General features: G+C 37.5%; 1 protein-coding gene across 1 annotated transcript in view; it reads right to left on the minus strand.

Annotated features, from left to right (window-relative positions):
• Positions 1 to 766: 766 nt before the first annotated feature.
• Positions 767 to 24,131, minus strand: part of SDHAF3 (succinate dehydrogenase complex assembly factor 3) — a gene marked incomplete at both ends in the record, with an annotated part of 34,277 nt that continues 10,912 nt past the window's right edge. Inside the window, one exon of the mRNA XM_080611935.1 lies at positions 767 to 970. Coding sequence (XP_080468061.1) covers positions 767 to 970 — 204 coding nt within the window. The remainder of the gene's footprint in view (positions 971 to 24,131) is intronic.

The following is a 24,131-nucleotide window of genomic DNA, read 5'->3' on the forward strand; positions in this document are numbered from 1 at the left end:
GTCATGCAGTATTATCAACAGGAAAATTTCCATGATTGAGGAGTTTACAAATTCTGGTCTGTACAAAATACTGAATAATATGGGATACCGACCTTTCGAAGAGCCTTTGAATTCTAACTATCATGAATGGTTTTTAAAAATTTCAGGTACTAACAATAATCTGAGTTTAGCTACGAGAAAAATGCAGAATCTTCTTCATCAGCCAGTGGTTCCTTTGAGCTCAATTTAATGATCATGCACATCTTTTATTTTAAAGCACATTTCACAATAAAGCTCAAGAAGAAAACCAACTTTCAATTGCAAGAGCTGTATGTTTTTTTAATACAGCTCATTCCTTTCCATCAAAACAAAGCCACTCTAGTACCATATCTTTGTCTACTTAGTCCACACCAGACAAAAAATGCTAATTGCATCTTTTCCATTAAGGCAGAGGACAATATGCAAACAGGAAGATGTTTTGCCCTGTGGGTGCTAAATAAACAAACAAACCTTTCTATTTCAAATATGTCAATTTACTTTTATCGAAATCTTCAAGTCTCCACTTTCCATTAGGAGGAAAAAAAAATTGCAATTAACATAAAACTGTTGTGATTATTCCATTTTAACATTTATTCTTGCACAGAAACCCGAACAGCCAGATGCATCTGTTTCAGACAAGTCATGGCGGCAGCAGTGCCCATTATTCCACAGAAACCACATTTAAGTTCAACTGGAAAAGGAAGTTTCAAAATGCTTCCATATGCATTAAAACAACTTTTAAAACCCTTTAGGTTTTGTGTTCCGAATCTTTAGAAACGGTGAGGTTTTTATGAGGTTTGGTAGCTTCGTCCATCAGTTCCTTCAGCTGCCCAATTTGTTCATCACGGAAGTCATTAAGTTTTTCTTCTGTGAGCTGGATTCCATATACAGTCTTTTCTGTCAAGTTTTGTTTGTCCTCATTAATTTGGTGCTGTATCAGTGCTGCATAGTTCTAATAAGGAAGGAATACAAAGGTCATAAAAATGACAAATGCAGGAGTCAGGTCAATGTTTTTTGATACCATTATATCATAATAACCTACTCTTGCTCAACCTTCTACAACAGTCTGTTAATCAACACCAAATAACAAAAAACTACACTTTTTGTATGAAAGAAAAGTTATTAAGGTACTTTAGTACCTATAGTCAATTTTCTTAGCTAGGTTAAAATGCATATCATATATGTACAAATTAATTCTGTCACTACTGAAAACAAAACAAAACTTAATTCTAGATCAAATATATGTATGTAATTGTAACTATTAAAATACACATTTTCTATCTAGCAGGACATCATCAGGATTCACTTTGTAAACTGATACATCTGGAAAGTATTATTCTTGAAGAAATGCATTAGAAAAAACAATCTATAATTAGACAAATGTCCTAAAGCCTTTCTGCCTAATCAGTCTCTGTATTTCAGGGAACTGATAAGGTCATTTGCACCCAGTCTCTGGGCTGCTCCAAAGGCAGTAGGAACTCAGCAACTGTGAGACCTGGGTCATTATGCCAGATTTGAAGAAATCAGCTGGCAAAATTAAAAGCCAGGGGAGAATAAGCAGGGGCTTCAAGGACAGATACCTCCACATTGTCTCGTTCTGTGCTGTTTTAAATATAAGTAAGTTTCTTCAGATTTACTTTCAATCATGTTCTAATAGAAAGTGTTTGGACCATGTTTACTTAAATAACAGTATTTATGTCAGTGGATAGTTAAAACAGTGAGTATGTATTATATCAATACCAGGCTGAGGACCATTATAAAAGCAAAACTTTCTCAAGGGCAGAAATGCAAGTGGCCAGCAGGTTACACCAGTAATGTGGACACAGCTGGAAAATTACTTCCTCAATGCTTAGGAGCAATCTTTGACCTTTATGACTTTCCTAAATTACAACATTTGAGGGTTTGCAAGTGGTTCTGCAAATTTAATTCACCGACAAGTGACACCGTTGTGTTCAAACCCCATCACCACTGATCCTGTGCGCTCCCAGGCTCCCTCTGCCCAGCACCAGCCCAGCACGGCAGCAGCTCTCAAAGAAGTTGTACTGAGTGAGTCTGACAAAAGCCTCTTGGTGCATGTACTCACTGAAGTCAGTGAACCTAGTCAAGTCGTTCAAAAGTTAATCACATATTTAAACACTGGGTTGGACGGGAGCCTAAACTCATTTTTCTAAAGAGAAACTTGAAAACAAACTTCACAATTAAGAAATAAACTTCAAAAGATAATTTATTGGAAAAAATATAGGCTTCTCTCCTGCTATAGTACGCCACCCTTTAAAGCACCCTTAAAGTTTCAAGCACAACTCTGAACATAATGTAAGAAACTGAGAAGGAAAAGAACCCCCTATACTCTGAATAACAGTGATGACTGTGTTACATGGCAACACTTTTTCTTAAAGGATTATGTATCATGAGTATTCAAAAGCACATGATTACAGCAGTGAGATACAAGATTATTTTTATCTCCAATTTTCAGCTAAAAGAAGCCTCATTATTGCATACTGAATTGTTAATCCAATTATAAGCAAAGTTATTAAAGCCATGACTTCAGCTGTCTGTCTAGTAATTCTAGAGAAGTGGGTGAGAAGGGAGAATGTTATTCATGCACATGTGATATATCTCAACGCAACAATTACTAACATAAATACACTGCATTGTTTATGGACAACATCCAGCCTCACTAAAGTCAGGAGGATCTTACCAGTCTTGCTGCAAAGCTTAATTCATGGCTATTGAAGGAAAATAGATAAAACAAACCAGGACAAACAAATGTAAATTTTTATTAATACAGATTCTGAACTAAAACGATTCCTCATTTCTAACAGACAGATCTATTGTGGTAGAATATTGTGTTAAAGTTACCCTATATGAAAAATAACAACAGTTTCATAATACTGAGGAACCTCCCCAAATCACCTCTCCCCTTTTTTACGTTAAATGTGCATTCAGGAATAGTGACACTACAGCTAATCCCTGCAGTAATCCTACACCTCAGTGGTATTACTTTATGGCACAGCTCGTCCAGGGTTTAGAAGAAACTAAATGCAATTTTTTCCTGATAACTAAACAAACAAACAGTAACAACAAGGTAAAAAATCATAATGGGTTAAAAAGTCTTCAACTTTGTGATTTACAGAATTTCTTATAAAGGCAGATGGACAAATGCTGAAGCTATTAGCAGATCAGTAAAACACCAACACATTACACATCAACTATTCCACCACATTCTATCTTCAAATTTCTGCACAGAAAAACCCAGCCATTACTGATTCTGGACTCCAAAAAAAAGAAACTCTCATTATACCAAACAACAACATTTGCAGTCGTAATTCAGTAACGATACTGAAAGCAAGCAATGTGAAAATCCCTATGTCTTATCAAGAGACCTGACCAAATGTACAAACCCTAAGAACCTCTCCATGCAATGTGCTACCACTGCAGGTTCCACAACAGCAGAAAAGCCCTCCCCACTGATAATGATGAACCCCCTGGAGCAGCCTGTGGCTACTGCTGTAGGCATGGGCTATGGTATCTGGAAATAACTGAAGTCCAGTGAAAGACCAGTTATGACTTTACAAACTTTGCTGACTAGAAGATCATCGTTTCCAAAAAGATCAAATTAATTCCTTGTAAAGAGTCTGCAATTTTTTATTTTTTTTTTTAAATCTAACATCAGAGCACCACATTTCACAAAGCATCGGCTTTAAAGAATACAGATCTCAGAAGTGGTGGTCCTCAACAAAGCTGCAATGTCCACTCACACAGATGCCCTGCATCCAGATGCACAGCGACTGACTGTATTTCCCCATCCCTTGATACCAGGTGTTCTGCTTCACAGCACTCCAACATGCTCCCATCTGGACATGTCACCATTGGCTCTTTTTCCCTACTTATTTTCTAGCTGAACAAATGTTTTGTACATGCCAGAAAGCCTCAATAGTTGGTGTGTCACATCGATTTGTAATGTGAACAAAAACCTCAAAACTGGACCCTGAAAACATGCTGGGCTTTGGTTGGCTTATGAGAGAAAACAGAAAACAACTTTCTCACCTCATTTTACCAAAAGGAAGTGAAACACCAAAGATAATACATTTCAGCCTCTACAAAAGCACTGGAAAAAGATCAACTATGTGGCCTTATCTCATTTTCTCTGCCTGTGATGCCACAAGAGGAACAAACAAAGCTTGGTTTAACACATTACTGTTCCCTCAGAAATTCATACTGTCGTCAGTGATTTGTAGAAAGGTACTACATAATTTGCAGCTACATAGTTCCATAATTTAAGATCTGGCTTCTACACAGAAAATGTGCCATTTTGCTAACTGCACATGAACTTTAATATGATTAACTGCAAAGTTCAGTAATAGGCTTAAAAGCATAATGGGGAGGGGGGAAGGAGGGAAAAGCCGACATTTATTCTGTCAATAATATATCTTTGGTCACAAAATATGATGATAACAGTCCCGCTCAGGCAGTAAGGAGGAACAGCATGTTTCTGTATCATAGAATCATAGAATAGTTAGGGTTTTCATTAGAACTTAATAGATACAGAATTCAGCTATTTTCTAGTGCCATCTTCCCTACTAGCAGAACTGAAACAAACACTTGCTTAGCTTTCCCAAACAAAGAAAATTACCTTGCTTCTGCCTCATTTCGTTTTACGTACAACTACACTTTCCAAATATAACAAAACCTCTCTGTCAATCATGACACAATTTTCTGTAATCTGGCAGATTTTCCAAGGGCATCTTTTTTGAATTACAGTTCACACTGTACAGTTCACTTACAGAACCAGAGCCAGGAGGTACAAAATGGAAGGCAGGTAAACCTAACCCTGACACAGGCAAGCTCAGCATACACAAGGATGGCAGAGGAACACAGAGGGTCTCCTCCCTTGCGCAGATGGTCAAGTGCTGCAAGTCAGTCAGGGACAACCCCTGCATCTTGGGGTTTTTAGGTCGGTTGGTTGTTTCTCTGTAAGCAGCTCTTACAGCAGTGATGCTCTACCTGCACCAGCTGTATACCTTCTTGGGCACCTACATAAAAAAAGAAACCCAAACAAAATCCAAATCACTAGCTGAACGGTAAAAGCCTTTGCCCCTTGTCTATGACTGCCACGAGAAACAATGAGGATCAGAATCAAATCCAATTCAAGAAAACCTTTCCTGACCATTTACCATCAAAAGACAGCTGATGTATCCAGTATTCAATCCCAGCTGGCCATCCATATCACAGACACCCTCTGAGTCCCACTCCTCCCAGCATCCATCCTAGTCTTAAAGGAGGGTAACAGTCCAATGTGCAGACTGGCCAGGTCCCTGCATTGCCAGCAGTATGGGCAACCACAGAGACACCCCAAAACTCTCCACATTGCCAATGCAGAGGCAGATGCCTCACCTGAATGCTCTGATGCACTCTTTGGAGATCCTGGTTCTGCCCACAGATCACATTGGCATCTACACCATGCAAGTTGAATCTAGCCATTAAGGTCTCTTAAAATCCTATGACATGATTAAATACTTGAACCTTCAAGTGATTTCTACAAAAACACAGAGGGTATTTGCTGTAATCGATAACCACAGGGGTTTTTATTTAAATCCACTATCTGAAGCAATACTGTTTTCCTCTGCATTCACAGAATGCACAAATTCATCCAAAGGGCAAGGGGATAGGTGACATTTGAGATTTTAAAATACCAGACATTACAAAAAGGGTGTCAGCCTTGTTGTTTTCAAATTTGAAAAAGGATTAAACATAAGAATAAAAGCAAGACCACACAATCAAAAGCCCCACTCCCTCACTGCCAGATATATAGTCTCCTACCTGATCCAGTGCATGCTGACAGACATTTGTCTCATACGTGAATACAAAATGCTAATAGACATTTATGCGTTAATCATAAGATTAAATGGGTTAACAGTCCATTTGCCCATTTTCATTGGGAAGAGTAGTAATCATAATTTCTATTTTCTTTGGCATCCTCCTCAACATGTACAATGCTACATTTTAGACAATTGCTAAAAAAAAAAAAAATCTCTAAGATTCATTTAGATAGAAGAATTAAGGACAGAGATGCCTGTTCCAGTACAATTAACAACTGCACATTTACAATTAACTTTCTTGCCAGATTTTCTCCTAATAAAAGATCTAAAACTTAGTACCACTTAAGCAGTTAAAATATAAAGCCAATGTATTTATCCATTCCAAAAAGACTATCTCCACGTGTAGTCAAATGAATGATAACACTGATAAACAACATTACTGGTGCCAGATAAGAAACCACTACCCTGAGACATGTTAAACAAACAGGGCACAGTCAGGCACTGAAAAATGCTATCAAGTTTAACTTTATTTTTCTCAGGATGACATCAAAACCCCAAGCATGGCCTGACAGGCCACCCTCATCACTCTCTGGAAGTTAACTTAAAATTGCAGCATTTGAAATTTTGCTGCTGCTACTAGAAGCAAAATCAAACACATGCTGCTAGGACAGTAACATGAATAAACAGCTGTGAACGAACAGCATAGCAAGGACCAACCTGTTCTTATTATTGTGCACAGATATGTTGAATGAATTATTTAATGCATGTTCAGACAGAATTTTGCAACTGATTTACTGTATTTTTTAATACAAAACTTTTGTTTGTTAAACTGAGTATGAGCAAATGACAAAATCTTTATAGACTGATTTTTATATCGGAGATACACCTTATGAAATTCCAGAGCATCTTCTACCTCAAGCTGTAAGTACAGTTGGAAATAAAATAAGAAACCCAGAAAAATTTCAGTATTTTCAAACACTCACATACATGTTAAGCCATAACAACCTACACGTTATCCCATAATATCACTTAAAACAGCCCATAAACATTTTTAAAAGTGCATGAAATACAGTTAATGTCAAATGTGAGTTACCGAGTCTGAATAAACAGTTACGTGAAGTCACACATCCTCTAACAAGAATGACATATTATCAGACAATTTCAAATCACCTTTGTTTTTGCAAAAGACACACCACGATCACTTAAAAAAATGTCAATATACTATAGAAGGTGATGAGTAAGCCTTCCCCCTGCTTTTGAAAATATCCATCAAATGGTGTTTGAATGACAGCAGGTAATGACATATAACTGGCATTATCAGAGTTTCTTATGTAGAAAATTAGAACAGTAAATGCTAGGAAAAGGGCAACAGAATGAAGATGGGAATTTCGCCCTGAGGTACCCGGCACAGCAGATGACCTCTGAGAAATAAAGATGCCCAGCTGTCTTGACAGAAGGTGAAAAAAACAACTTTCTTTTCTGGCATTTAAATCACCTGAGCATCCATCACATGTATGACAGCAAACTACAGACAACTCAGCAAGAGGAACTTGCACGAACATTCAGCACTGGCTTAACACTGCTCCTGCCAAAAGCCTGAAGGATGTAGGATTACTGCTCAGTGATTTTGCAAGAAAAAAACCCATTACTGACTATAGTGTGAGCACTCTCAAAGATTATTCTCTTTCTGAAAATGCTACAGGACTCTACATGTAACCCTGGAAAACACCAACATCCAAAAAATATGAGGCCAAATGTTTCATCCACAGACACTCCAGCTCTGGTGCAGCAGAGAACACTCGCATCCCAAGGCAAGAGTGAGGCCTCTAGAACAGCATTGTGCTCCAGGTAAATAAAGCATTACAAACCAGTTGATCATAAGTATAGGGTTAAGCTGTAAATTTAACAGGAATATTCAAAAAAAAAAAATTAGTTACAAGCTTATTTGTGATAGAAAATGGTTTTCCTCAGGTTTTCTTTTCTAGCATCTCCTTCATTACCAATGTCACAGCACAGGCATGATCAAAATGTTTAATATCTGCTAAGAGAGGCAGAGCTGTGCAAAGTAACACTAAGCCTTCCGGTGACAAAACCAGGAAGATTTTCCCAGAGCAGACATGTTAAAGAAAGCTTTAGAACAGCCTTTCAACAGGGTGATTTGGGCTAAGGTGCACATTAGCTGCAAAGTCAGAGCTGAGATGGTGCTGCACCAGCAAAGGCTGCAACAACAGAGGTAAAGAAAGCAAATGCTCTTCAAGTCCTGTGTTCACCACTGCCTATCTTGAGGTATCCCTTAAATAATTCTAATCCTCTTTGCATTCACACACAAACCTCTGTCGCTTAAACTACACACACTGTAAACTCAAGTTTTTTGTCTTAGTGAAGCACCAGGGTTGCTAATGGACAGAATACCAGTGGCTATGCTATAAGCTACAGATTTAATTAGATCTTCCATTGAATAATTTATCTGTATTTTATGACAGCAATTTGGTTATAAATGTTGCTGTTCTGAGAGCCATTTACCACCTTCTGAAAACTCTTAGACATAAAGAATAAGATGCTTTCAACAAACAAACAAAAAAATCTGCTATTCTGTTACATTTCAAATTTCAGCCATCCTTGATATTCCCTGTGAATAACAGAAGGGTTCAGTTAAGCAGCAGTTAGGATGTAACATACTATATAGGTACATTTTATTCAGACTTTTGCTATGTATAAAAACCAGACTGAGTAGCTTATATGACCAGTCATAAGAACACTAAGTTGAAACTTTAAGGATATGTAAGTATGAATCAAAAAGGGGATCTGAACAAGTACTTCATTTTGATTAAAGCTAAAACATTACTCACACTATTAAAACAAAACCCAAACCACTCTTCTCAGAAATTAAAGGAAAACACATTCATACAAATTTTTGAAAACTTCAGGTTATGTGAAAGAACAAAAATAAAATTGTTGAAGTATTTTTTCCTAATCCAGCAACAGTGCAAACTGCGTTCCTCCCAGGATGAGACCTCAGTTCTTCTCCTCCGTGCATCACCACCTCTTGAGCAGGGCAGTAAAAGAATCCCCAGAGGGGAAAAAAAAAAAAAATCTGGAACAAGGCTAAATCAGAGCTGTAACCAACAACCACTGTTCCTGCCCCTCTGCTGAGGCAGCCACTACAGTGGCACTCCAGAAAGGCAAATAAAACCAGGCAGAGCAGAGCAGCACACAGAGTTCATTTAATCACAGCTGCAAAATGCAAAAGGTACAAAAATGACATGGTTTGACATAGGCCAAACTGGTTCCTCGAGTACTCTTCAACACCGTAAGTGTGGAGAACCCGTCTCACTACAGGATACATCTCCTACCCCCAAAGAAGAACAATGCAAATGAAATAAAATCCTCCTTTTTCCGGTAAGTATACACAATTGTAATTAATGAGAAGCTCTAAAACCAAGTTGTATGAAGAGCAGCTTGGATAAGCTTTTTTGTATAGCTTATTGTTCATTATTAGAGGGAAAGAGCTGTAGAGGCAATTTCAAGCCAAGGGAATAGTCTAGCACAGCAATGGGATTGTCTACATCTAAATGTTACATGTCTGAGTGAAGCTAGAAATGTAGGTTGTCTTTGTGCTGAGCATCGGAGGGAGAAACTTCTGTCTTAAAACATGATGCGATGACTGGATACACTGTCCTCCAGAGATGTGGGACTCATCACTGCAAAAGCAACTACATCTTTCTCTGACTGGCTGTAGATGACTGGCTTCAATCAGCTTCCTTCCTTTCTTATGGTAAAAGGAAAGTGTTCATTAGTTGCTTTGTTTTGTGGTTTTTTAATTACAAAAGCCAAAAAAAATACTATTTCTCCTTGAATGAATCTATAATCTCTCCCCTGGAGTTTGCTTTATCTTTGTGTAACGCTGCTGAAATTAGACTCAGGAACATCCTGAAGTGAAACCCATGATGGAAAAAAAAAAAAAAATAGTTCCTTTTTATCCTTAGAAAACTTTGAATTACATCTATGCTAATTTCTGAGGACAAAAGACTGTGTCACCATCTTCAAGTATAATGCACAGAGGTAAAACAAATTTCTCCAGGACAAAGTCACTGGATCAGAATGCGAACAAGCAGAAAACTTCAGACTTTTCTAAAAGTTAATCTGAAAGGAAAAGCTACAAGAACTTTAACAATATCCTGCTTTCCCAGGAGATTCAGGAAGGATATTAGAAGATGTGATTATGGACCAAATTTCAGGGCAGCAATCACAGTAACACAATGATGCACATACCATAACTATATAGAACTGTTACCATAAGGGTTCAGGGCTTTTTCTTTGCTTGTTTGCAGTTTGGGAGGAGAGAATGAAAAATTGTTCAGCTGAAATGAAGCCAGCGAATATAATTATGTAATACTTAGTAATCAGCATGGAGAATTATTATTTGATCAGGAAAGTACAAAATGGACTACTTTTTTTGATCACAATTTACTAATATTGTTGAAGTGGAGGAAATTACATTTATTTAGAGGAATGCAAAAAAAAGCTCAAGGACTAGCTCAGCTTTGTTTGTAGCTTAAATAACATGCTATTTTAATGTCCTTTTTCATGTAAGATTTAAGAGATCATAATTTCAGATGGAAGTGGGAAGTCTGTGGCCAGACCATCAAGGTAAATGTATACAAATGCTATTAAGTCCAAAATGGAGCACAATAGCATTACAGTGCACCACAGTGACTTTACTGTCATTTGCGGAAAAACAAGCTGTGATTATATTTCTTTCTGGATGCACAATACTTACATCAGTATTGTAAATCAGGGCCAAAATATAGGTCACTAAAAGCTTTTTGCATCATCTGATAACAACCATAGTCTTTAAGATCCTCTCCACTAACGTTAATAAGCTTCACCTCAGGCCTTAAATAGAAAGCTTGAGCTTGTTGTAGGGAAGAAGAAAGGAAAAAACATTGGTGCATACTTCAAGGAAGAACAACATTTAAGAAAAAATAACATGACCAATTAAGTTCTGAAAAGAGAGAGCAATCTCAAATGCAGATGCAGTACAAGAAACAGGGCAGGAGAAAGAGATGGGAGGTAGCATGGAAGAGACAGTCACACAAATGGGTTTGAATAGCTCAACAAGATCCTGTCGTAGTTCTCTTCCCCTGGACAGGTTGTATCAGCCAAATTATGAGCTTCATTTAAAAAAAAAAAAAAAATCGACTTTTTTAAGAAAATAAAAAATATATTCCTCTCTAAAGCACATATCAGAACTGGAGAGTGTTTTAAATTGGCACTGCAGACAAAAATACTTGGAAGAAAAATACATTAAAAAAAGCCATTAGAACTTAACATAGTTAATAATTTGAGAACAAAATACGGAAAATTATTCAGCTTGGACCTTCACTTGTAAAAATTATAATGAAATTACACTAATACCAAACTCTAAGACTGCTGTGACTGGACAAATAAGCTACAGACCAGAAAAGTTAAACTTCTTTCAAGAACATCATTTCATATTTTCATACAAATCCTAATAAATCCTCAGCAGTTTGAAAGATCATTATTTCTTGACTCAGTTTCTATTTTGCTTTGACTTTTTATGCTGTGCATGGCAGCTCTTTAGCTAACAAAGAAGCTGTCCTGTGCACTTTTGTGTACTGCTGATGTTTTGGCTGGCAAATATTATGCTACAATCCCACAGAATATTCAAGGTTTTATCACATGCTGTTTTATTTAAAGCAGGGCAAGGGCAAAGACTGGATGTGATAGTATCAGTTCATTTTTAGGAACTTAAATTCCTCAACACAGTTTTACCACTATATTTCTATTTAAATATTAAGCTAGGAAACCTTGGCAAAGTGCTTCACTGTATATAACTCCCAGACAAGTATCAACAATAAGTACAGGTGTTTTACCTTAAAAAAACTAAACATTGTTTTAGCAACATGATCATACAACTACAATAAAAGCAGACAATGCAAACACCACTTACAGGTTCCCATATCAATTCTTTAAATAGAGGACAAGTATCTAAAATTTGCAGTTACTTCTTTCAGAAGTATTAATTCCAGATTTTCAAGGAAGACAATGATTTCACACCTAGATATTTGCAAAAGGAAAATAAAGCCTGTTTCCAAGACAACCACATTCGTTTCCAGACTACTAGATACCAAGAACATGAAAAGATTATATATCCCAGATGATGACACTTGAAAAAACTTTCCACATGTTCTTCTACTCAATTTATACCTAATGAAGAATTTCAAGTGTCCAAAAGAGACTCAGTATTATTTTTCCATTATTCACATTCCTATATGCTCGTTAGAGCCAAAACCTTAAACTAATACAGGAACAGAGAAAACCTCAAGTATAAACAAAAATTAATCTGCTAACAGGCATCTTGCATTGATTTCCCTGACACCAGAAATAACCTCTCTACTGAGGGTGTACCGAATTTTTTGCTTTAATGGAACCGTAAAAGAACAATGTGATTGAATGAATTTAGTAAAAAGTCATGGCCCATATTTAATAAACAGACCAGAAGGTCATTAGCGTAAAAGTCAGACCCATCCATTAGGACAAACAGGCAGAAAGTCCCCCAGTTTTAAGTTAACATATTCTACGTTCCCTGTTCCAATACAATACATGGCATACTAATTTAGCAAAGCAAATCTGGCAACAGAAAATATTGAGTTGGCTGATGTTCTTGGCCACTCTCACCAAGTTCCCTCTAGCAGCAGGGTAAAGAGACAAGCCCTCCCTAGATGCTTGTGGAGACACTTAAAACAGACAAGCAAGGACTCATAAAAGTTTCTCTACCTGCTTCTTCAACATGGCATGAACATTTTGAGGTTTGCTCTTCATAGAGTGCTACCTAGGAGACTGGCAATCAATGGAAGAAAGCAGGTGGACTTGTATGATTTCAAAAAGAATAATTACTGCCAATGGCAAACACAGGTGAATTCTTATTAAGGGTGTTACTTACCGAAGTATGATGTTCAGTCTGGTACTTCTGAAAGTCCTACTTTATACAAATAACTCTGTGTATCTGACTACAGTCATTTGGTTACCATTCAGTCCTTCTTGCTTTTAAATAACAGCAATAGGGCATCTCTATGAAAATTAATGCATATTGATGTAACTTGACATTTTCCTTAAGACAGCTAACAACATGGTTGTTTATATTTGCAAACTCACTATACAGAGAGACTTGTTACTGCAATTAACTTCACAGTACTTAATAAAAGGCAAAAAAGATTACTTCACTAGTCTTTGTGCTAGAGGCAGTGCAAATTTTTAAAGTTCTTGTTGCTACAGCAAAAGATGCTAAACGACTTCAAGTTTCAATCCACACACTTTTATACACATAGCCGTACCTCTGTCAAATTAAGTTCATAATAAAAATTGTTTAAAAGTCTCCCATATTCTCCAAGCAACAGAACAAATCACAGCATTTCCTTTTTCTTTAGTTTTATCTCAAAATTACAACAGAAAGTTCCTTACTCTTTTTTATTTTCCTAAAAATAGTGATATAACATATATGCAGCTAGAAAGCCCTCTGATACAACAGTGCACACAAAAAAAGGCCAGAGAAATTAAAAGTTCCCATTCTAAACATAATTCTAAAATTGTGTTGATTTTTTAGCAATTTCCTAAGGTCAAAAACTCTAAAGCCTACAAATCTATGTATCTTACCAAGGGTTTTTAACTTGCAGATTTTCAGACAATCTGAACTACTTCAGAATTACCCACAGAAGTTAACTGAAGAAAACAAATGCGTCATCAGTATCTTCAAGAGTTGCTATAAAGGAGCATGCATCTCTACTGATTACATCAGAGCACCAAAATCTGAAAAAGCCAAAAACTTCTGTAATCACCTGCAAGTTGCTGTCTCTTTATCCCTTTATCCAATGGCTCTGGCATTTAAAGGGATTTTGATAGCGTCTCTCTCAACACAGCAAGCAGGGCTGGGCTATCACAAAAGACTGGAGGAATTAAGTACAAAAGGAATTTACTGATTTGCTGAGCAATTTTCAAAATTCAGTAAGTAGTGTAGAGACACCTAATTTGAAAGAACTTCTGGAAAACTCCATAAAATATTCTGAACTGTTCTTTGGGAGATAAAGCACATACCTAATTCAAGCCTGAACACGTTCTTCTGTATTCTCTATACAACAAATACTTCAAAATTAACTCACCTAAATCTTGTTCCACTCCTTTTTTTTTTTTTTTTTTCTGATGTTGCAGGAGGTTTTCCAACTATTAAGGGGGTATTGCTTTGAGTTAGTAAATGATAGGGAAAACAGGGTATGGCAGTCATAAGGGATGGAAATCAAGTAAGTCAAGAAGCTTAGAGTTCTACATAATTCATTCTGAAATGAACACTCTATTAACAGAAACTTAAGCTTTTGCAACAAAAATCCAGACTGACTACTTATTCCTAGAAATTCTCACCCACCTAGCAAGTCTCCTTTGTACAAGCACAAGCTGTCTGGCCCCAGGCAAAAATGCATGTTTAAATGGAACAACACCTACTTTACCTCCATGATTTAAAGGAAAGCATCACAAAAAAATAACATGAAAACACCAGAGCCAGGAAAACATCAAGGCAACCTTTCAGAAACAGAAATGCACCACATCAAGATTAGTCAAGCTGGCTCAGCTCTGTGCTCTGGCTGTCAGTATGCTTTCACAGCTGAGTACTGCAGTCTTCAGCTACAGGTAAAGCATTAACAATTAGAGCAGAAGCAGCCTGCCTGTAGAAAAGGTATCAAATGGCAAGTGTAGTATATTGGTTTTACTTGTGTATTACCCTCAATAAAAACTACCTCTGCTCTAAGTGGTACCATTTAATCATTTTGGTATGATACATCTGCATCCGCTCAGATGCTCTCTCCACACTAATGCAATCATACTTTTATCATTAGTGTCAACCTCCTGCACTGTTTGTTTATACTGTACTAAGAAACAAGTCCTTTCTCTTCTCACAAACACCTTTCAAACTGATTATATAGTAAGCTCTAGAAAGATCTCGGCTTGCCATCCATTGGTGACATGAATAAATAGGTTCCCTCAAGGTTTCTGTCAGTCAGAAAAAACTACAACCATTCAGGAGGTTTCATTTGTGTTTCAAGATTTTTCAACATTAAGGAATGATCTCAGTTTACATTTGCATGGCCTTAGAATTACTCTGGACTAGTTTAAAGCAATGCATGCTATGAGAACAATAAAAACTTGAACTATTTTTGAGGTGTTTATATATTTTAATTAATTTTGCTTGCTAGCCAAGAAAAATACGGAAAAGAAAGTCTTGTGTACATCTGCCCACAAGTAGTTATGTGAGAATCAGGATGACTTCTTGTCTCACTCTGCACTCTAAAGAGGGGTTTTAGAGCTACCTGTTTAAGGCAAACTCCCAAATTAAGCTACTCTCCTTTTTAATTAGTACAGAATTCACTGTAGAGTTAGGCCAAGACAGTAAACATGAAAAACTCTCAAATAATTCGGCTGGAAACACCAGCAGAATAATCTTGAGTAACATTTACATCACCTACCATCCAGCCATGCTTCTCCTTGAACCACACTGATGGTAAATTATGAGGTTTTCATGAGCAGAGGTTTATTTCAGTCCTAAAGCGGGGTGGATATTAGCATGCTTTATTGTCCTGCAGAAGGCTCCATGTGCCTTTGGAAGAAAAAAAAAAAAAAAAAAAAGCTCACTAAATGGCAAATAAAATAATAATCATAATCATCCTTCTCCTAGTAGCATCAACCCCCTTGTATTTGTGAAGCCACCAGTTCAGGGGAGAGCTTAGACTAGCCAACAATACATCTGTTCAGTGACTAGTGTAAACTCCTCCTGCTTATCCATGTCATGAAGATGCAGCAAGTGAGCACAGCACACAGATACAGCAGAGCACAGCTCTGAGCACTGGCCCTGCAGAGAAAGGCATCAGGTTGCAAGGGGTCCTCTACCACCCCAGCACATACCCCATTTCTATCACAGAAAAGATGGGTAGACTAGAATAAACAGTTGTTTATGGCAAAAACCACAGCTCACTGAACTTCCCCTGTGAGTGAGACATTGCAGGCAGCTGCCTGGGCTGGTTTCAGGGCCATGGCCAGGCATCACCCTGGTGTTCTGACCATACTGTGCTTCCCAGCTCACCCCAGCTCCCTGTGGATCTCTGACCTGCAGGAACGTGCACTATGGTAAACTCAACCATTAAATCCACTTACTGTTACTATAGTGCAGGACTAGCCTTTACTACTGATTGCTGTCCTAGAAAATCAGAACAAAATGTAAGTTATTTTCTGTATGTCAAAACATTGTTTTAACATTAATTTTTAATTTCTTAAAAGGAGAACACTAAAAACAAGACCGTACACCAATGAAGGCGGGTGGAGGCAAAGGGATCATTTGTATTCTACCATGTTTATTTACGAGAAACATGCAACAAATCTCCTCATCTTCACTCAACTGACTGCTATATCCACTAGAGCAATGATTTACAAATAACAGCTTTGAAAAAACATCTTCTGTTGCAGAACCCAGCTTAGTAATGCTTTATTTCAGCAGGTGGGTGAAGAATTTCCCAGGAAAAGTTCTGTCACAATTGCTGTCAAAATTATCACACCTATCTGAAGTATCCTTAGGATCCTACCTTCCCTCAAAAACGCTGCCTACAAGAAATTTAATCACAAATGAAAACAAACAGAAAAGTTCCATTACTCAAGAAAAAGAAAACCTTTGGCAAGTAACTTGGTAACTTGCCAGTGATAAATGCATTACTGTATCAAAAGCTTTAATCAACAAATGGAATATGGTAAATAGTACAAAGAGTCACGAGAACTTCAACTCACAAAACAGAACTGAACATCTGAAGGTGGAAAAAAAAAAAAGACAAAGCCAAATAAAACAAATTCAAAGTGCTCATTTGCACTGCAATTAAATCCATTACACACTTTTGCATGCTTTCTGCTAGAATAAGCAAATTCAAGTGAAGAACTGTTGGATATCAATCCAGCTAATGCATCCTAAAATTGTAATGCCATGGAAGAGTGGAACTAAGTCTTTTGGATACTACGAAATCATTTTCAGAAAGAAAAACAGCACAAACTCATATGCTTAATTTATTCCTATCTATACTTCTTACTCTGAATCAAAAGTATATATTTGTACAAGGCAATAAACAATACATTAAAAATAAAACAATAAAAATTAGTAATTATGTAGACAGCATTCACATCAGTATAATACTGGTTTCCAAGCCCTTGTTAACTGCCCTAAAAGTCCTTCCATCACAGTTACACTTCATACTGCCTAGCACATTAACCCTCATTTCAGCCATTTATGTAATTTTTATATCTGACTTGTGTCTCAATCTAAAATCAGATAAACTAAAGCATACTAAACCTATTATTGAAATATAAACACACAGCCAACATCACACAGTTACACTGATATGTAAAGTAAACAAATTATTAAGCACAACCCACTACAGTATGATTTTCAGTTCTTAAGGACTTGCTGCTCTTGGATTGAAACCAAATTATTAGGTGAACTGCAAAAGATACCAATGTGTGTCAGTGATCACATACTTTCAGAGTACTCAGCACTTGTACTTCAGCACCATCTACTTCCGAATGCTGATTTAAATTATGATTTTTCTGACTTTTATCACTGTAACAAGTTTTGCATCCAAAAAATACCTGATCAAAATTTACAAGCAAAACATCCTAAAGAATACCAGTTCACCAAATTAGGCTCAACCACAACAAACATAAATTAGAAATGCCCTAATCTACAAACTGGCATTACACAAAGAGAAATAAAATCTATTTTTTGCCTGCTTGACCTTGAAGTATTGTGTAAGATAATAGTAGCTCTTGTTATTCCAGGGAACTAAGGAGTTTTTCTAGACCCACCATTATCCGAGCAAGTTTAATCAGGTTTCTTCAGGCTTCAAGATCTTCACCCATTCAACACCCTTTTACAGGCACTGTGCACAATGAACTTCACAATGTCATAGTCTCATCTGCTGTGGCCTTTGAGAGTTTAAAATTGGCCCATGACCCACAGAAATGGGTCAGTATAAGGGAATGATGACAAAGCGTGCTTACTTGCTTGATCAATGCAAGGAGCAAGTATGAATGACGGCTTCCTTATGTTCTTCTTGCTTATGTTCTCACAAGGACACTGAAAGAGTTAATACCAGAGAACACTCTCACAGAATGGAAACAGACATTAAATTTAAAGAAATGGTAGTATTCAAATAACATTTTTCAGATCTAGGATGCAGAGTAACAAGACACAGGTGTGGCAGTCCCTCCTGGCTGTAAAGGCAGCAAGGAAGTTTTTTTGTTTTCTTGTCCTTCCAGGAATACATTTTCCACCTATTCAGAGCAGAACATTCACAACTGCTGTATTCCGTAAATGAAACTGCATGACATGCATTTCCCCTTATTTCACCAGACCAGCAACAGAACAGCACTACAGAGTTCAGAACTTAGAACAGCTCTGCTGTGCACACAGCTTCCAGAGATGATGACTTTCGATTTGGAGAAAGTTATGTAAATCTAATAGTTGATGAGACTGATAATGCAAGAGAGAAAGAATCCAGAAAAAAAGCACCACTTGCACTTGACAACAGAGGAGTCAGAGCTTTGCCTGCAGTAACAACTTAAAACACTGCCAAGGAATGCTTTGAGAAGGTATCATACCTCAACCACCCACGCTAGGAGCCTGATGCCACAGTCCCTTGCATAGGTTTTGATTAGGGATAACTAGCTTTCTGCCAAACAACTCCCAAGCCCAGGCAGTGAGCTGGCACAAACTGGGAACTGCTCCCAGTAGGCAGTTTGGATGTGGCCACCCTGCTTTGGAGGGTAACAGTGCAGCCACATGGACATGGGCTGTTCCACTGCCAGCTGTAAAGCAGCCCCAGGCACATCGGATTCAGCAGTACAGACACAGCTTTAGCCTGGCAGTGCTGAGGCCAGTAAAACCAACAGATCCCACCATGCTCCTCAAGAGGTGTATTCCCAGGTCAAATGCTTATTTCACACACTGCTTGGTATGAAAACTTTGGTTTATAATCTTCCCTGTAATGTGCAGGTTTTGTATTGGGGTAGTTTTTTTCCAAAACCTTATCACTCAGCCTGTGAAAATGCCAGGTGACAGAGTACACCATCTGAAAGGGACAGGTTTTAGCAATATGTTATCAAGCAACATTAATATAAAGGTTAGCTTCAACGCAAACAGGTTAACGTGTTAAGTTCTTCAATTGCAAAATTCAGAGTCCTTTCTTGTAACCAAATGCTCTGATACATGAATGACTTTACCCTCATACCTCAGTAAAAGAACTAAAAGGAACTTCACTTTTACCAAGTTTCCTGTGCTTTCTAGTGAGGCAAGCAACAGCCAGAGATTGGTGGGCTCATTGCTAATCCTTATTGCTTATAATAGTAAGGAGGAAAACAGTATTGCAACTTACTTCCAGTTTAAAAATTCCACTATTTTCTTTTTTCAATTTTCACTGTCTTCCCTTGTGTATCTAGTTTCCTGTCTCATCCATAAGCAATACTTATGAGTACTTTAGATAAAAATACTAAAACTGTGCAGTACTAAATACAACAAGAAGTTCTTTACTGGCTTAAGCAAGATACAAATCTGTCTCCTATGTGCAAATTTTCAATTCTACTTAGTAAAAAAAAAAAAAGTTAGCACTATACTAAGTATTCCTCATATTCTGTTGCATCTGCTTAGTTTTAACAGAAGAAATACCTTCCAAGTATCAATGACAAAAATTCCTCAGCAACAAAATTCCTCAAGTTTGTTCTCCATAGAGTATGTTACAAAAAGTACCCAGTGGTATTTAAAAAGGCCAATCATGGCATAACCAAGCATATGTTCAATAACAGAGTCTGAAGGTTGGATGTATATTAATTTAGCAAAGTCTAAACGAAACAGCAAGAAAACTACAAAGCATTTAACAGACCCCCTCCAGACTTCTGCCTGTTCCAACCAACAGTGTTACAAACTGCAGCAACTTGGAATGCTGATCATTTTGTCCAACATACTTTTTACTAGAAATACAGCAATATTGAGACTGTTTTCCTGCCTTTTCAAGATGCTTCAAGGTTTTATGAGGACTTGTCCTATTGCAAGTCATTGAGACTTGAGCTCCTAAGTCATCCTCCTCATTACACCTTTTCAGCAATCCCAACACAGACAACTTTCCACCACCCAAAATCCTTCCATAATGAAGCTTCCTGATTCTAAAAGATTTCTGGGTCATCCTCTATCCAACTAAAACACTGTTCTACACAAAACTTTGAAGAACAAATCCATCTTACTCTATGTACTGCCATTTTTCCAGCCCTGGTCTTCGATGTATCAGCAGAAAACAAAACTTTAAGCAGCTCTATTGTAAAATATAAATATTGGTTTATAGCATAGGTTGTTCTTATCTCAGAAAACAAAGACAATCCCAGCAAACTGCCATCAATGTTTCTAAATACAAAGGTCTACCACAATTATTTCCCAGGTCAAGCCTGGGAAACCAGTGTGCTGCTGAGGAGTGGCACCTGCTGGTAAGAATCAGATTCATCAATAGAAGAAAAAAAAAGTTAAAAAAAAAAAAGGGGAAATCAGAGTTCACATGACTCACAAAGCAACTTTCACTTCCTTCTTGGCTAATAGGATGATGATGCTTAACAATGTAACTCCTTTCACTTACAGCAATGGTACTGAATTGCCCATGAACTAGAATGACATTGCTAGCACTTTGTAAACCACTAAGGACACAACATACGTTTGTTATTTAATTAAAACTCTTCACATCACGAGTCTTCAATAAATTCTTACAATGACTCACTGTAATGGATGTTAAAAAGCTCACTACTGTACTTCACTGAGAAGAATGAACTGAATTTAAAAATTCAACAGGCCCAGAGAACAACTGAGTGTCGTGATTTGCTAAACACATTAAAATTAATTCTAACCATTAAATCAAATTTAAACTACTGTAAATGAAGTACATGCACAGAACAAGTCACTCCATCATGAACCAGAATATCCTTAATTTTAGAGCAACCTGCTCGTACTACAGCCTAAAGCTGACCTACACTTTTGACAAGGTGCTATTCTTACAAGACACAGCTTCTGTAACTGTGGCAGACTACAGTTTTTTGGCCTGAAATATCATGATGGATGACTGACCAACACCATATCCATTTCAGAAAGGAAGAAAAAAGAGAAAGAGATTCCTTTTAAATGTTTCACTCATGTCCAGGAATGAAAGTAGGAATAGATATGGTTTTATACTACATTTTAATTTTTAAAGAAAACATACTCTTAAGAGCACCATGCAATACCAACATACTTTGCAGCAGCATATAAACTGTGGCATTATTAACAATAAAGCTTTTCTTTCACTGAAAAAACAAATACACATACTGGGCCACAACTATATGCTTCCAAAACCATAATCACCTTAGAACTCAACAGATCCCTTATGAAAAAACACGTGTCTACATACTGAGGCTCCATCTTCTCTGGGGACACTGTACTCGTGGCCACTGTGGCTGATCAGAGTTTTGTAATGGTAATGACACTTCTCAGCTGCCAGGTTAGTTGGATGAAGCCAGAGCAGAAAGTTACTGCAATCATTATATCCCTTCATGACACCACAGAAGAAAGCAAAGGTCTACTTTTATGTCACGCATGTTGTAACATATGACATCTGATATCAGATTTGCTGAAGAACCAGCTGGTCATCCAACTACCTTTATCCAATGTTGATCTGAAACATCAACAATCACCCAGTTGTTAAGACTTTTAGAAACTAAGGGAGGCTGCTGTTGGTAAACACAAACCGTGCTCACAGAAAAACTCAGCCCTGGTGTCCTCATCACCTCACTGGGGACCTAGGCACAGCACTTCCCAACTCCCTGCCAAGCCCCACGACATTAGAAGCCCAAAGGTGGAAACCAGGGAGCGGCTGTGCACATCTCAGTGCAGAGCCCAAGACACAGCCTAGGCACCATCACTGATGGGGGTACTAAGGGTACTTCCTTGGACAAGAAAGCTTGCTGGAAAATTTATATTACTGATCTAGATTACAAGATGAGAACTTGGAAAGAAAGACTACAATGGGGGAAAAGAAAGAACAAAATGCTATATGGAATGTCAAAAACACACACCCATTAAGGAGTACAGGAAGTATAAAGTATTTAAGCTGATAAACATGCCAGAGAAAAGCCTGAAGAAGAGCAAACAAAACAAACCTGTCACGCTGGACTGTTTAATCAAAGACTATGAGAAAAAAAGACTCCAAGAACTTTCCAACTGCAAGAAAATAGGAACTTTTACCATGCCAGAATCTGTTGAAAAATGTGGAGCATACGCTGACAGTTTATAAAGTTCCTACAATGTGCTTAGCATATTTTTGTCATTTTTTAAATATCGTGGAGGCTAGTGCAGGGTGTTTATCTCAGGCTGGTTCTCCACTGCAGGTTTGACTCATCTACAAATCCAATTGTGAAAAGCAAGTTGAGTAAAAATTATCACAAAATTAGATCAGCACTCTAAAAAAGGAAGTGAGAAAGAAGAATACATGAGATCTCTTTGCAGAGAGATCAGACATATTTCTCCAATAGAGAAAAATAAAACAGGCTTAAGAAAAGTAAAGTTCACCCTTAGGCAACCACAAGTGCCAGGGCAACATTTCAAGGGATAACGGAGTGTTCTGAGTGCCCTTTTCCCCGTTAAGGTATTGAAAGGTAGCCATACTAAACACTGCAGACTACTGGGGTAGCTGCTGCTGTGTTTCTCTACTGGGGTAGCAAACTATCCCAATGGAAATCAGAACCAGAAAGCATATTATGGAAACATTACGGCTATACCACGTGGAAATCACAGTAAAGTTTTTGAATTAAAAAGACTCAAAATCTGTAGCAGTACATTAACAAATCTCAATCTGTATTTTAATAAATAACAAGAATATAACCCGTGAAAATTCTAGTTTATATTTGAACATTCAGTATCTTGCTTGTTTTTAGAACAGGAACAAGCCTTCTCAATTTAAGTATTTGCTGCCATCACGTGTACACTTCAAAAACTGCAATCTTAGGAAGGATACTTTTCATTTATCATGATCAGCTGCCAGTGTAATATGAATTCCTACCTCGATAAACATCGAATATACATAAAACAGCATACAACTCAGTTCAATTACAAAGACCACATGCTATGCAATCATACAAAGCAAGAAAGTGACTATGTGCTAGATAGTATTTGATGGTCCACAGAAAACAAACCAATTGCTCTGGTTCATTCCATGCAGATATCAACACTATCAACACAATTCAATGTTTTCAAGTCATGACATCTCCAAAGAAGCAATGGTGATAGGGACTTAAGTTCAAATGCTTCCACCAGCCTTCTTCTGGTTCAGCTTCAGAAAAATTAAAAAAAAAAAAAAAAAAAAGGGAATGTTGCAGTAACCTCATGATTTGTTCACTTCCTCTAAATTATGGAACAGAACAGTTCTGTTATAGTACAAAATATATATAAAAAATAGTATAAAATAGCATAAAACTAATACATCGGTTTTACACCATTTAGGAATTCACACAGAGCAAGGGAATATGCATCTACATTTGAAGGATCAGTTGCTAGACACTCTTAAAAAATGGGTGCAAGATCAATTTAGAAGGTCTTCTACAGATTTAGCTAGGTACTGCAGGGGAGGGGGAAAGTGCATCATGCTCTCTTTCACCTTAGTCTGCTCTGTCTCCCACTAATACCCCTGAAACAACAAAAAAGGAGCATATTAACCAGACTCAAGCTCCCCACATACCAGGAAGCCTAAAAACCAGCACTGAGTAACTCTACTTCTAGTATCACTTCTAACTTACTTTTAGTGCAATTTCATTACAAATATCTCATTACCTTACTTAGAATCATAGAATAGTTAGGGTTGGAAAGGACCTTAAGATCATCTAGTTCCAACCTCCCTGCCATGGGCAGAGATACCTCACACTAAACCATGACACCCAAGGCTCTGTTCAACCTGGCCTTGAACACTCCTAGGGACGGAGCATTCACAACCTCCCTGGGCAACCCATTCCAGTGCCTCACCACCCTCTCAGTAAAGAATTTCTTCCTCACATTCAATCTAAACTTCCCCTGTTTAAGTTTTAACCCATTACCCCTTGTCCTATCACTACAGTCCCTAATGAATAGGCCCTCCCCAGCATCCTTGTAGGCCCCCTTCAGATACTGGAAGGCTGCTATGAGGTCTCCAC

This window comes from Psittacula echo (assembly GCF_963264785.1).
Source record: "Psittacula echo genome assembly, chromosome: 2".
Classification (NCBI taxonomy): Eukaryota; Metazoa; Chordata; class Aves; order Psittaciformes; family Psittacidae; genus Psittacula; species Psittacula echo.